Here is a 12,628-nt window from a genome sequence, read left to right as displayed (position 1 = left end):
GAATAAATATTCAAGTTTAAAATGACGATTAGTGTAACCAAACAGTCTCGAGCACTTCAAAATTTCAGTCAAAAAGAGAAATGGCATGGTCCCAACAAAACTAACAGTGCTGCAGGCCAACACATTGCTTGCAAAGAATTCAGCTAGTACACTTGCAGCTCTATTCTGGATAAGGCTTAGCTGTATCTGCCATAATTCAACATAACTCCAGAGTAATAGCTGGTTGAAAGAAAAAAGTGTATACAGCAGTGGAAGCTAGATTTACTTCAGCATGATGTTGTTTGCAGTTCCTCCTCTCACTAAACAGGACAAGTGTCATAACAGATCATACCAACAGTCACAGTCATCAGATATGTTGTATCTGACAGCAGCTAGTACTAGGCAGCATTAAGAAAGTTTTTAGAAATTGGCAAGTTTTAGACACCTAGAAAAATCAGAAACTGCACCAGTAGGAAGTTTCCTGGGCTATCTGACTACTGACTGTGTTTTTTTGTAATCATGCACAGCTATAAATGCTTCTAAATTATAATTCTAGATAAATATAACTATGTTCTTAATAATACAATTCTAATCTGAAATGCAACAACCAATTCCAATCTGACACTTGTTAAATCCTTGATATAACTGGAGGAGCTCAGAGTAAAAAATAATAGAGCACATAAAATAATGCTCTTTATAGTTTTAAGTTTGCTGTCCTTTAGTTTTATTGACTGGTTCTTTATTTTACATTGTGACAGTGAAATTATATACCCAATATACTTTTTAATAACATCTTGCTTCTTGATTGTAACCTTTCACATTAAACATTGCAAACCCATTACAAATCTTTCCAACCTTTAACTGATTTGAAACCCCTCTTCGACCACACCCGTTTTACATCAGTTCAAATAATTAACATAAAAAGTATAAGGAAGCCAGAACCTAATTTTAATATATCATTTTACAGCATTTAGTCTCTCCTGATCTCTCCAAGAAAGACAACACTAATGTTTCCCTCAGAGGTGTTTAAAAACTATGAAGTAAAAAAACTGGTCAGAGGGCTTCTCTATCACACTGTTTTACCTCAGCAAATGCGTGGTTATTTTATACATGTACATTAACTATGCATAAGGACCCCTTTAAAATATATATACATATATATATATATATATATATATATATATATAAAAGCAGAGTTAGAGTAGCTTCAAGTATATCTGATTCTTTCTACATTAGCACCTGACCATTTAACTTTTACCTATCCGCCCTCTGCCCTACAACTTTCTTCATCACCTACAAAGCTGCCGCTAGAAGTTAATATTAAGTGGTAGTTTCTTCCCGTATTTTTTAAAAAAAGAACTAACATCTATCCTGTTTCTTGACTATATAGAAAGAATTAAGACTTAAGAATTAAGCCACAGGTACAATCATACATCAGAGTAACCAACCACTTTACAAATAAGAAAAAAAAACCAAAACTAACCTTAGTCTCCTTTCCCCTTTTCTTCCCACTTGAGGTCCCTTCCCCATTTTTTATTTTTTCATTCTTTTTCAGAGTTTCACATTCCTGTCTCTTTCCAGGAGGTACAACCCCAAAGAATTTCCGGATATCCTATTAAACAGGAAAATAAAATTTTATATATATATATATATATTTTTTAATTATACACAGCTCTTAAAAGTTTCACACTACAGAACAGCATTACACTAAACACAGCAATTTACTTCCTCAACAACTCTTCTGTTGTAGTATTTGCTGATCTAGACATTTTTTTCACAGGTTAGAGAACAAAGAGCAGCTAGTTAAACGTAGGCCATCAGTAGGAGTCCGACACTGTGCAACCTTTCTCTCGTCCTTGAAGACTTTATTTTTCCCCCTTAGACAGACATCTTTACCAATATACACTTCAAAACAAACTTCCATCAGCAATGAAACAAAGCTACTTAAAACAGATCTATAGTTAGAATTCTTCTCTTCCACAAACCTACCCCAAAGTACTTTTACAATTAAAATGACCAAGTCATGTATGAAGTAGTGCCCAGTGTAAAAAAAAAAAAAAAAAAAAGTCCTAAGAAGAGCTAGAAAGCAGTCATGCAACAGGACATACAGCATCCTCCACCCTCCTACAAATTTAGGACAGTAAATGTCATCTCACTATGAAATAGCCAGTAAGAAACAGATTAAAATTTAAGCAAAGAGAAAAGTCATATTAAGAACCTAATACAGAGAACTGCAAAAAGTCTGTTTTAAAACTTTATTTCATTACCTTAGGATAGTGCAATAATCACAGAAGAAGAAAACTTTCTACATATGTAAAAACTAACCTCTGAAGCTTCAATAGAAAAAGGGCATTTTTGACACATAAATAGATATTCAACTTCTGTTAAAAAAAAATCAGTTTTATTAAAAAACAATCTGAGAAAAACTGTACCTGTTTGGTATCACTACCTTGAGAGGTAGCAGCCATTTTTAGAGAAAGAAGGTACCAATCAGGCTGAAATATATAGCAGATAAAGGGAGTGGCTTAGGACTCTGTTCTGCTCAGGTGACAGCTGTTCCTTGCCTCATCATAGAGTTCATCTGGTTAGTTTTTGATTGTTATAGGGAACCACAGGTAAAGTTACTATTTGTAAGAAAACAGTATTGTATATAGACTCCATAAAAATACGATCAATGAGAAGTATTTCAGGTTCCTTTTCTCTTACCAGTTCCCCAATTATTTGGATTATCAGATTCCTATAGGTCTAAAACCAATAGAAGACATTATTTGTAAGCATTCACAAAATATGGGATACTTGTAATTTATTTACTGTATTAAGCTTAAAGCAATTTTCTAGAATCAGAAGTGTTGTTTCCTCTTAACTTCAGCTGCACGTAACAGCATTGATTCTGCAAACAGATAAGGGTAGACTGAGGAACTTTCTTCCCCAATGAGACTTTATGCACTTTGATCTACTTGAGCCTTAAGGCATAAATTATCAGCACTCAGCTATTTTACCTGTACTCCTACAATACAAACGCAGTACTGTGTGAGCTCTGAAATTCTGACTGCAGATACCTATACCTAAACTGTTTGATAAGAGCACCTATTTAAAAAATTCTGAAGCAGATTCAAGCATGAGATCACTCAGGCCTCATTACTGACTTCTTTTTAGTCTTACATTTACATAGGCAACAGACAAAACTGATTCCAATTCTCACTACATCTTTTATACAGTAATGTTACTTAAATACTATAACACTGGAAAATAAACTGACTTTAGAATGAAGTCTTATTTTCATTTTTATAGTCATAAATGTCACTTTCAAGTTTAAAGTATTTTGAGAATAATTAATTTTAAATCAATAGCAACTCTACATTCATTCCAGTATTATAACTAGAAGCAGCTGACTAGTGAACATATACCACAGTGAGTGAGCTGCTCTACAAACACCATATGCAACTTATTTTTTATAGACTGATATAAGGAAATACTTCATTATATCCTGCTTATGAAATGAGGACTTAAAATATAAAACATATGAAATTAACCTGTGTGCCCCAGCTTCTTCCACTATCTTAATCAAGGTCCCTGAACTGTTTAAGCCCAGAATACAACATGTAAATCATGATTTTTTGGCTCATCAGTTCTCATATCAAGTTAGCTCTTCATAAACAACAGTAATCCACAAAATGAAAACCACAGCCCTTGTACATTTAATGTGCTATAAAGAGGAACTAACCTATCATTTCACGCTAAAAAAAAATCTTATCTAATTATGTCACCTTCACAAGCTATTACCTTTTCTACTTTCCTTCATCCAAACTAGTTTAAGCATCTAAAATAAACTGATGACGGTCGACTGCTAGTACCTTTGATAATGCAGGTAGGAGTGCATTGAATTAACAGGTCAAATGAGAATAAACAATTATTTTAATTTTTTTTTATGTTTAACTCAAAGCAGCATCTTCTACCCATCTGTTAAGAAAGCACCATCCACAAAAATACTATTTTTTCCTCAAAAATATTGTGGTGATAAGGATACACGATCCAAAATTGCCTTCATAAGTTAACACAGCACATTCTGTTCTCTTGCTGCAAGTTGCACTTCAATCCTCAAGAAATGGCAGCTTTTTTTTTTCCTTTTTTTATTGCCACATGTTTGTGTTAAGGAGTTTTTCAGAAAATAGTTTAAATATAATAGCACACAAACCACCTAGGGTTTTTTGACTAAAGGCTTGTATTTGGGTAGTAAATTTTAATTTCCCATAGTGACAATCTACTTCCCAGTGACTAAACTACACAGCCCTAAGCCACAAAGGAAATTTGACAACTATGTACAATCTTCTTCAATCTTCAGCGTTATATATCCTCCAATCTTCTTTGGCCATCCTACTCTTCTGAAGAAAAGGTAACCTTGTTAGACACCACTGGACTAAAACAGACAGTGAATTCAAATTATTTGGCAGAAAAATATGTCATAATATAATAATACAGTTACCTTTCTGGGAAGCTTTTATCAGAGATGCATAAGAGCCAGATTTTTTGTGCTATTTTTTAAGAGATACCAGATAATTAATTCTTTGCACAACTAGCTGTGGAAATAAACTGTGTATGCTTAATTTTTATCTTTATGCATTCAACTGAGAGGAGGCTTATACCAATGTGACTGACAAGTTCCCATTCGGATGTTCCCCCTAAAACCACAAGACTCATCAGTCTGGTGTATCCTGGAGATGTATTCACCAGTACGGCTGTCCCAGGTGATCTCCTTGCCTGGAAGAGTGAAATTAATGAGGCAGAGCTATATTAGGGTGGCTCCCCATGGGTGCTTCAGCAGTGGCAATGTGAAACACAACTTCAAACAGTTCTGTCTAAACAGGGGATGGGGTTGGGTTGTTACTCTGTTTTCTTACCAGTACAGATCTGAAGATAAACATGAAAAAATAACTCACTGGGCATAACAGATTTAAAGGTATCTTTTAAACCATGGCTACTAAACAAAGGATTCTGATCCACATTTGGACCGCTACGTTTTGTGAAGACCGACCATGGTTCCAGACAAGGCCCATTACTTCTGATCAATCTCCCTACGTTTGGAGAGCAGCTGGTGCATAGCACTGGTCAGCCTAAAACACTGTAGTCAGGCGCACTGCTTCCTGCTGAGCTACTTTAGTAAAACTGTATAACCTCATTAACGGCTAAGTAGTCCAGTTCTTGCCAGTTTTCACTACTGTTTCAAATCCTCAGTCTTACGCAAAAGCAGTAGACAACAGAAATTAATCATGTCAGGCTGCAAGTTTTCTCTTGAAAGATTTCTGTCAGTTTTACTAGGGAGAAATAAGGCTAATTGAAATTTAAACCAATTTGTTAGCGCAAAGACTGGTTACTCAAAGAGTTTATCAGGGTAACTTTTAAGACTTTAGCTACTACTCAGGTTAGAAAATTCAGTTATAGAAACTGTCCTTGCAACACTGCTGTCATAAACACTCCAAATTGATTTTCTGTCATGATTTCTTCCTGCATTTTAAAAGCACCCTACACCAAAGACCACAGAGCAGACAAAATTTCAGTACAAAGCTATTCCATCGCTTAGATGATGGAAGACTCTCAGCCCTGTGAGAATGTACACTGTACATGCAACATTGCTTTGATAGCCACAATAAGCGCAGTCTTGATAAAAGACTGGGGTCACATAAAGTAGAGTATTTTCCAGAATAACATTGTTACAACTAAGTTTGCATCTCAAAATTATACTGTGAAGCAGAAAATTGAATTTCAGCAACCTAGCTCAATGACTGCAATAAAAAGTAATGGAGTTTAATTTAGGTACTCTGACGTGTGTCCACCTGAGCTTTGCATCAAAAAAATCATTTATGCTAATTTACAAGCCCATCTGTTTCAGTGCAAGATTTGTGCACATATCAGCCTTGACATCTGGTATGTCCACAAAAATTACACTAACTGAAATCAAATTTAAAATATCACCTCTGTTAAACCAGTTATACCTTCATGGATACTTATACTAATTTAAGGCTAACTAATAGTGATAAATGAGGTATAGGTACTATACAGTATATTTTAGAACAATATCATAGTTCTAAGTATATACCAAGTGATACTACGCTTATGGCCATAGGAATGTTTCTCTCAGCAACAGAGGCAGCTCAAGTAACCCCTACTACCAGTCATTCGTTCCCTCAGTTGTAGGGATACAGCTCTTAGCATGGTAACTGGATCAGGGAACTAATCTGGATAAAAAGTAAATCCTTCCTAACACAAATCAGTTTAGCAGAACTGAGAAGATGCTGCAGAATCGAGCAGACAGGGTCTACTTGCATGTGGCACTACATGAAAAATGTCTGTCTACAAGTGCATAATATTAAATGCCAGTATGCTTGTGTTGTCACTGCACAGCACAGAGCAGGGTACAAGGTTACTATCACTACATTTTGCATCCCCCTCCACAGCTGCAGCAGCAATGGTTGCACAGCCTCTTCTCTTCAGCACTGGAAAAGGAAGGGACTGAGGAAACTCATCCTTCTCCCCCCCCCCCCCCCGAATGATAGCTGTCTTCCTCCCTTCTAGGAAAGTGCCAAACTTTGTGAGATCTGTCCTCTCAGATGACAAGGAGGAAGAGAGCTTTTATCCCAAGAAGGTGGGAAAGGAGGAAGCAAATCTTCCAGTGTGACTGGTTTTCTAAAGAGGCAGTGGTGGGGCACAGGAGAGGCAGAGAAACTCTTGTTCTCCTATGTAGCTCTAGGCCATCTACCCCTCCCAAGAGATTATCAAAATATGGTTTAATAGTATCAGGACTCATAGTGCTGGCAGATCTCTCTGCGTCAGTTTGTGAAAGACTCAGGTGGTATTGCCCATCACTGCTGAGTGTCAGGCACAAGACATAAACAAGATCAAATTCTATGTAAACGGAGTTCAAAACCAGAGTTGAATGAAGCTGGCACAGAGCAGCATTTTTAGTTAAACTGGTAACACATCTGCACACAGATCCCATCCAAGCAGCAGCAAATTTAACTGATCCAGAGAAGACAGGATTCCATCTTATAACAGCCCTGTAAGCGAGCAGCACTCTGGAAAGCACACACGTGTATTTACAAACCATGTGCATCCCACATGGGGGGGAAGGGGGTGTCTCCTTCATGATTTATAATCGTGTCCACTTACAGACCAAGTTCTCTTTTTCTCACACCGTCAGTTTGTGGAACAGGACTGCCCTCGTGTATACCCTGACTGAAATAAAGGCAGACGCACACGCAGAGCGTGTTCAGGTATGAGATGCTGACTGTCCCCCTACCCACTGGCGCTCGGAAAGAGGAGCCACCGCGCACCCGGCAACCTCGCGGTCTGCGCCCTGTTTCACCATCAGTCTGGGAGTGGATGGGGGCTGGAGAGAGCCACAGCCGCTCCCCTCCAGGCAACCGCAGTGGGAAGACGTCTGCGGGAAGCTGCTCCCCTGGCCACGACTTTAGCACCCCTGCACAAGCGCCTGCGGTGCAGGCCGGAAGGAGCTGGGCCAGGCCCGAAGGCGAGGAGGGGGCAGCGGGGAGCGCTCCCCAGTGGCGGCCCCACCACCGCCCCCGGCAGGTCCCCGCCGCTGCACGAGACCTCCGCTCCCGGGCCGGCCCTGAGAGGGGGCCCGGCCCGGGCCGACCCGCGCTGCGCTCGAACGGCTCCAACGGCCGCTGCCGCGCGCAGCCCCGACCCCGACGGCGGGAGACTGCGCAACGCTCCCTTCCCTCCCCCCCCCCCACGGGGAGAAACGTGGAGGGAGGAGGGCCGCCGCTTGCACCGGGCACAGCCCGCCCTCCCCCAGCGCCGCGCTCACCATGCTGCTGGCGGCGGTTTATCTCGTCAGCGGGAGGCCGCCAGCTCCATCGCTCCCGCCCCCCACCCGCCTTCGCGCCAACTCCGAGCACCTGGCGCGCGGCGCTGCCGTCACAGCCGCGACGGGTGGGGCGCTGCGCGGGGCGGGGAGGGGCGGGGTGGAGGGGCCCCCTGCCTGGCCCCGTCTCCTGCGCGGGGCGGGGCCGTTGTGCTGCCGCGACCGTTACTGGTCCCCGGCGCCGCCGCGGCCAGGCGGCCCCGTGCCTGCCCTGCCGAGCGGGGCTGCCCGCTTCCCTGGGCTCCCCTGGGCTCGCTTTTCGTTTCCTTCCTCTCCCGATTTGGCTGCCGCGTCTTTGCCAGCGCGGGTTGCGGGCAGCGAGGCTCTGTGGCCAGCACGCCGCCCATCAGGCCGCGCTTCACGGCTTCAGCGCGCTTCGCGCTGTCCTTACAGGCTGCTGTGACGGCAAGAAGCGGTAACGCCGTTACCCGCTCCGCCTCAGTGTGGCAGGGTGCCTTGGCAGCTGCGATCGAGGTCCTGGCCTGTCAGCCGAAAAGGAAAGCGGCAGAAATTCGTGATAAACGCTGGGCTGTTAGTTGCTGCAGCTCTGGAAGGAATAGGCGTCTCCACAGTGAGGGCAGCCAGCTCTGATGGAGAAGCAAAGCTGACAGTTTAACTGCTAAACCATAATCCTTGTCATGCCTCTGTGAGGTAAATCGTTTTTTTTAATGCACTAAGCCAAATGAAGTACATGGGCAGCTGACAACCCAGCAGTGCAGCCACAGCAAGTCCGATCTGAATCAGCCCGATGTATTAAGTTACTTTTCTGACATGTCTTAAGGCCTGCATGTGTTTTGCCTCTTTCTCATCTCTTTCCCAGTTGTGCAGAAAGTCTTGGACTTTGATTTCTCTACATTAATTTCTACCATCAATTAAGGCCTAGGAGAGCTCGCAGTCTACGTCTGAGGATTCAAAGAGAAGCGGAAGAGTTACGTTCAATCTTCACCTACTGACTTCTTTATTTCTTTTTTTTTTAATGAAATCTTGTATGTTTTCTTTCATTCTTTACTTGCTGAGCATTGGGAGGGAAAAAACTTAGGCAATCCAAATAAATACTAGTTCCCTTCTTAATAAGATTTACTAATCCCTACTCATTGCTAATCTTGGAGAGAAAAGAGGCAGAGAGGGGAGATGAACGGAATTTATGACCTTTAAAATATTGCCATTGATTCAGAAAACCACTCATAAAGAAGTAAAGAGTACAGACTCAATTCATATTTGTCTTACAGTACAAATTATTTGTTTACTTCCTGTATTCACTTCATTTTCTCTTTTTGTAAGAACAAGAGGGTATCTCCTTGGTGTCATGGTTGAACTCCCAATAAAGATAATTGCATAGAGATAAAAGATCTTTTTTCTGACCTGAGAAAAGATGAATGCTCATAGCATCTATTACTGCTTCTGTTTAATTCCTTGAATTGGGCTGTAAGTAATTTGAAGGCCCTGTTTATACAGAAGTTGCTGCTGTTCTTTTATGAATGCATATGGTCAGGTGGACTCTTTCCTTCATATTTTTAATATTAGCATAGCTTGTGAATTTGTATTTCTGCATAAAGAAATGAAAGAGGAAGCAACTAAATGTTAAGCCACAGCACAGGCAGTGATTTCAGTATTTTTTGCAAATTATGTCATAAATCTTGGACTATAATGGCTATGCAAACAAAATGGTATCACCTTAGAAAAACAACTTTAATTATATGTTTGTATTTATGTGTTTAGTTCTCATTATGTCATTTTTAAAGTTGTGCATATTCCTGATACCAAAATTAAGAATAGTTAAAATGGCTGACATTTGTAAGAGCCACACAAACTGTTTAAATAATGTTAAAGAATTATTGCAGGTGGTTATCTATGTTTGTATTTGATAAAGCTACCTAGAATAACATCAAGCAGAGCAGTATCTGCCTGTGGGCTTGTGACATGTTCATGTTTCTTGGAAGGCAAGAGTTTAACCCTTTACGTAAAGTAGATCAGCCCAAATATTTGGAATGACCGTGATTCACTTCTGGTTACAGTGGGGACACTCTGCTCTGTTTCTACATGCATGGCTATGAAATCACTGGAAGTGTGAGAAACCTTGCTATGTCACTGGAAAAAAAACAAATACTCACTGTATTATGATGTGCTTTGTAAGATAAAATAAGGGCAATATCCCGTTTGATCCTATCACTGATACTGGGTTATGTTTTAAAGGCATATGAGCCAATTAAAAGTACTGGGGTTTTTTTAATAGCTGAAGTACACTCAATGTTATCATCCTGTTTATAACTAAACCAAATAATAAACAAATTAGACTTGCTTTCTACCTTTTTGCAAATCACTTATGGCCTGATTTGTTTGGGATTTTTATGTTGATATTCTCCAAAATATATTTTAAAACCTGAGATGTTTATTAACTCATGAGCCTCCAGTTTCTTCCCTAGTGAACAAAAACAGTCTTACTGTTGTTAATGAAGCCCTTGTCTTGTTTATTGAGAGGGAAAGTTGTGTGAAGAAAAATACATGTTCTTATGTTGAGAAACATAGATTAGTCACTTTCCTTTTTGTTAATATTTTCTAGTTCATTTTATATTTGCATTTTTATATTTTAATATGTTGATACAATTTTAGAACTGAATGAACTTTTATTGTAACTATTTTGTGTTATTTGAAACTTAGTTGAGGTATAAAGCAGATAAAGTTGAAACATAATACTGAGATACTTCTGAAGTCCACAAGGCAGTGTTTCTCAGTGTTCTTGAGGCACGATACACTTCCATCATTTAAGGAATCTTTGCAATGTATCATGGGATATGGCTAACATGTTCTTTGAACCTCATATGTATTCAAAGGATCTCACCAGGTAAGAATTGCTCTAAAGCACTATACTATTATAATGCTGTGATGATAAGGAAAACACAACAATATGTTTCCTGAAATTAAAATTCCAGGTTAAATTCAACATTTTTTAATGGCATTGATAAATATTGAAATGTTCACTTACTAGATGTGATACTAGATCCATCTGTTTTGGATGAATGCTGTAGGGAATATGCTGTTTACTAATGATTTTCTTTTATATTGTAGAAATAGGAATTTGTATTTTGTTGCAGACCAAAAATTCCAAAAATTCTTTGTAAAACTGTGATCTAGTTTCTATTTACATTAGGCTTTCTATAGTATCTATCACAATTTTGTGTCTTTAGAAAAGATTTGATCCCATCTCACACTGCTTTTGCTGTGTAAGAAATGTAAGGTAAGTCTTTGATATGTGTTACACTGTTGAGAGCAATTACATAAGCTATGTTGTGATTTTTCTGAGCACTTAAAACTAGTAGGTCTGAGCAGCTGATGTTAATGTAAACATTACACTTTTTCTAGGTGAACTTTGTCCTTGAATCTTTTCTCTATCATCATTTGAATATCTAAAGGCAGAATGACTGTGTTTTACCTCAGACTAACATTGTATACACTCAAACGCCATTCTTTTTGGCTAATGTACTCAGCACTTCTGCAGATCAAACCCCAGATTTTCAAGCTGAGCACTTAAAATAACAAGAATATATAATTAATGGTCAAGTGAAAAGTTGGTTTCATAATTTGAATCACTTATCTTGGCAGAGGCAAGGATAGAAAAGGAAATTTGATAGGTGAGAACTGAACTGCGTAATCATTAGGTCTCCCGACCACTGTAACAGCAATGGCAAGTGCCCTAGAGATCACACTCTTTCAGCCTCAGTTCATTCTGAAACCAGTTTCACCAAGCGCGTGGCCTGAGGCAGGAAATTGCCCTACGTAACATCACACTGAAACCTGCACGTAGCATCAGGGCGGGAGCCAGCACTGATGTCTGCCACTTGAGCTAGTGGCATAATTTATTCCTTCCTCTTCTCCTCCCCTCCCTGTGCACCCTCACTTCTCAACCGTTCCTGATCACATCTCACTGGTCTTTACTACCTGTTTTCCAAGTTAATGGTCACAGCCTTTCCTTTCCCCAACTCTTTGCTTAGGTAATCATAACCTTCTTCCCAAGTTAAGGTCCATATAGGACTCTCATCAGTTTAATCTCTTCCTCTCTAACTTCATCAAGTAACATTATAGCCCATACCGTTAAATCTGACGAAGCAGTAAGAAACTAGATTCAGGGTCTTGTAGTAGGGAACCTTTTGAAACCTTGATTAAAGCATGCTCCCAATCCCATCAATAACAAGGAAAGAAATCCAGTTCATAATTTTGTCCAGATTAAGGATTTGTGAGCACGAGTCTCTGCTACACCTCTCACATCTCATGCTGATGCACCATGTTGTCTGCAAAAAGATGCAAGCTGTACTAGCTCTGCTGTAGTTACTGGGGTGAAGTCTTTACTTTGTCAGTGCACAGCCATGGTGTTATAGAGCTGTCTTGGATGTATTGATCCCAAACATCTGGTAGTCATGGCAACTATCTACTTTTGAGGTACAGTGGCATCCCTAATGACTTGCGTTTGGATTTTCTCTTTCATAGAGTATGATATATGTGATCAAAGCATTTTAAATGTTTAAATGGGAGGATCGCAATCATGCAATAACCATCCCAACATGTGTTTCAAAATGCTATTCTGTGTGATAGAAAAGGAACACGTTAGCACATACTGTAAGACTAACTTGGTACCTTTCCACACTACTTCTCAAACTGCCTCTGCAGGGCCTATGCTCAGGTCTGCCAGCAGTTACTCCAGGTGCTTGAGGGAGTGCTGGGTTTGTTATGTTAGGCAGACTAGTGTCTGATGGGTGGCTACCCCACCAGCGG

The 12,628-nt window shown here is 40.0% G+C and overlaps 1 protein-coding gene across 3 annotated transcripts in view; it reads right to left on the bottom strand.

Annotated features, from left to right (window-relative positions):
* The window catches only part of RFC1 (replication factor C subunit 1), a 44,138-nt gene extending 36,195 nt beyond the window's left edge, over positions 1–7,943 (bottom strand). For all 3 annotated transcript variants that reach the window (XM_026093719.2, XM_026093720.2, XM_026093721.2), the window contains exons 1-2: positions 7,805–7,943; positions 1,463–1,591 (exon numbers count right to left, since the gene is read on the bottom strand). In XM_026093719.2, coding sequence (XP_025949504.1) covers positions 1,463–1,591; positions 7,805–7,807 — 132 coding nt within the window. In that variant the 5' untranslated portion in view covers positions 7,808–7,943. The remainder of the gene's footprint in view (positions 1–1,462; positions 1,592–7,804) is intronic.
* Positions 7,944–12,628: the final 4,685 nt, after the last annotated feature.

Source organism: Dromaius novaehollandiae, chromosome 4, assembly GCF_036370855.1.
Source record: "Dromaius novaehollandiae isolate bDroNov1 chromosome 4, bDroNov1.hap1, whole genome shotgun sequence".
NCBI classification, from domain to species: domain Eukaryota; kingdom Metazoa; phylum Chordata; class Aves; order Casuariiformes; family Dromaiidae; genus Dromaius; species Dromaius novaehollandiae.
The sequence above is the reverse complement of the archived record's forward strand: the minus strand, read 5'-3'. Positions and strand labels throughout refer to the sequence as shown.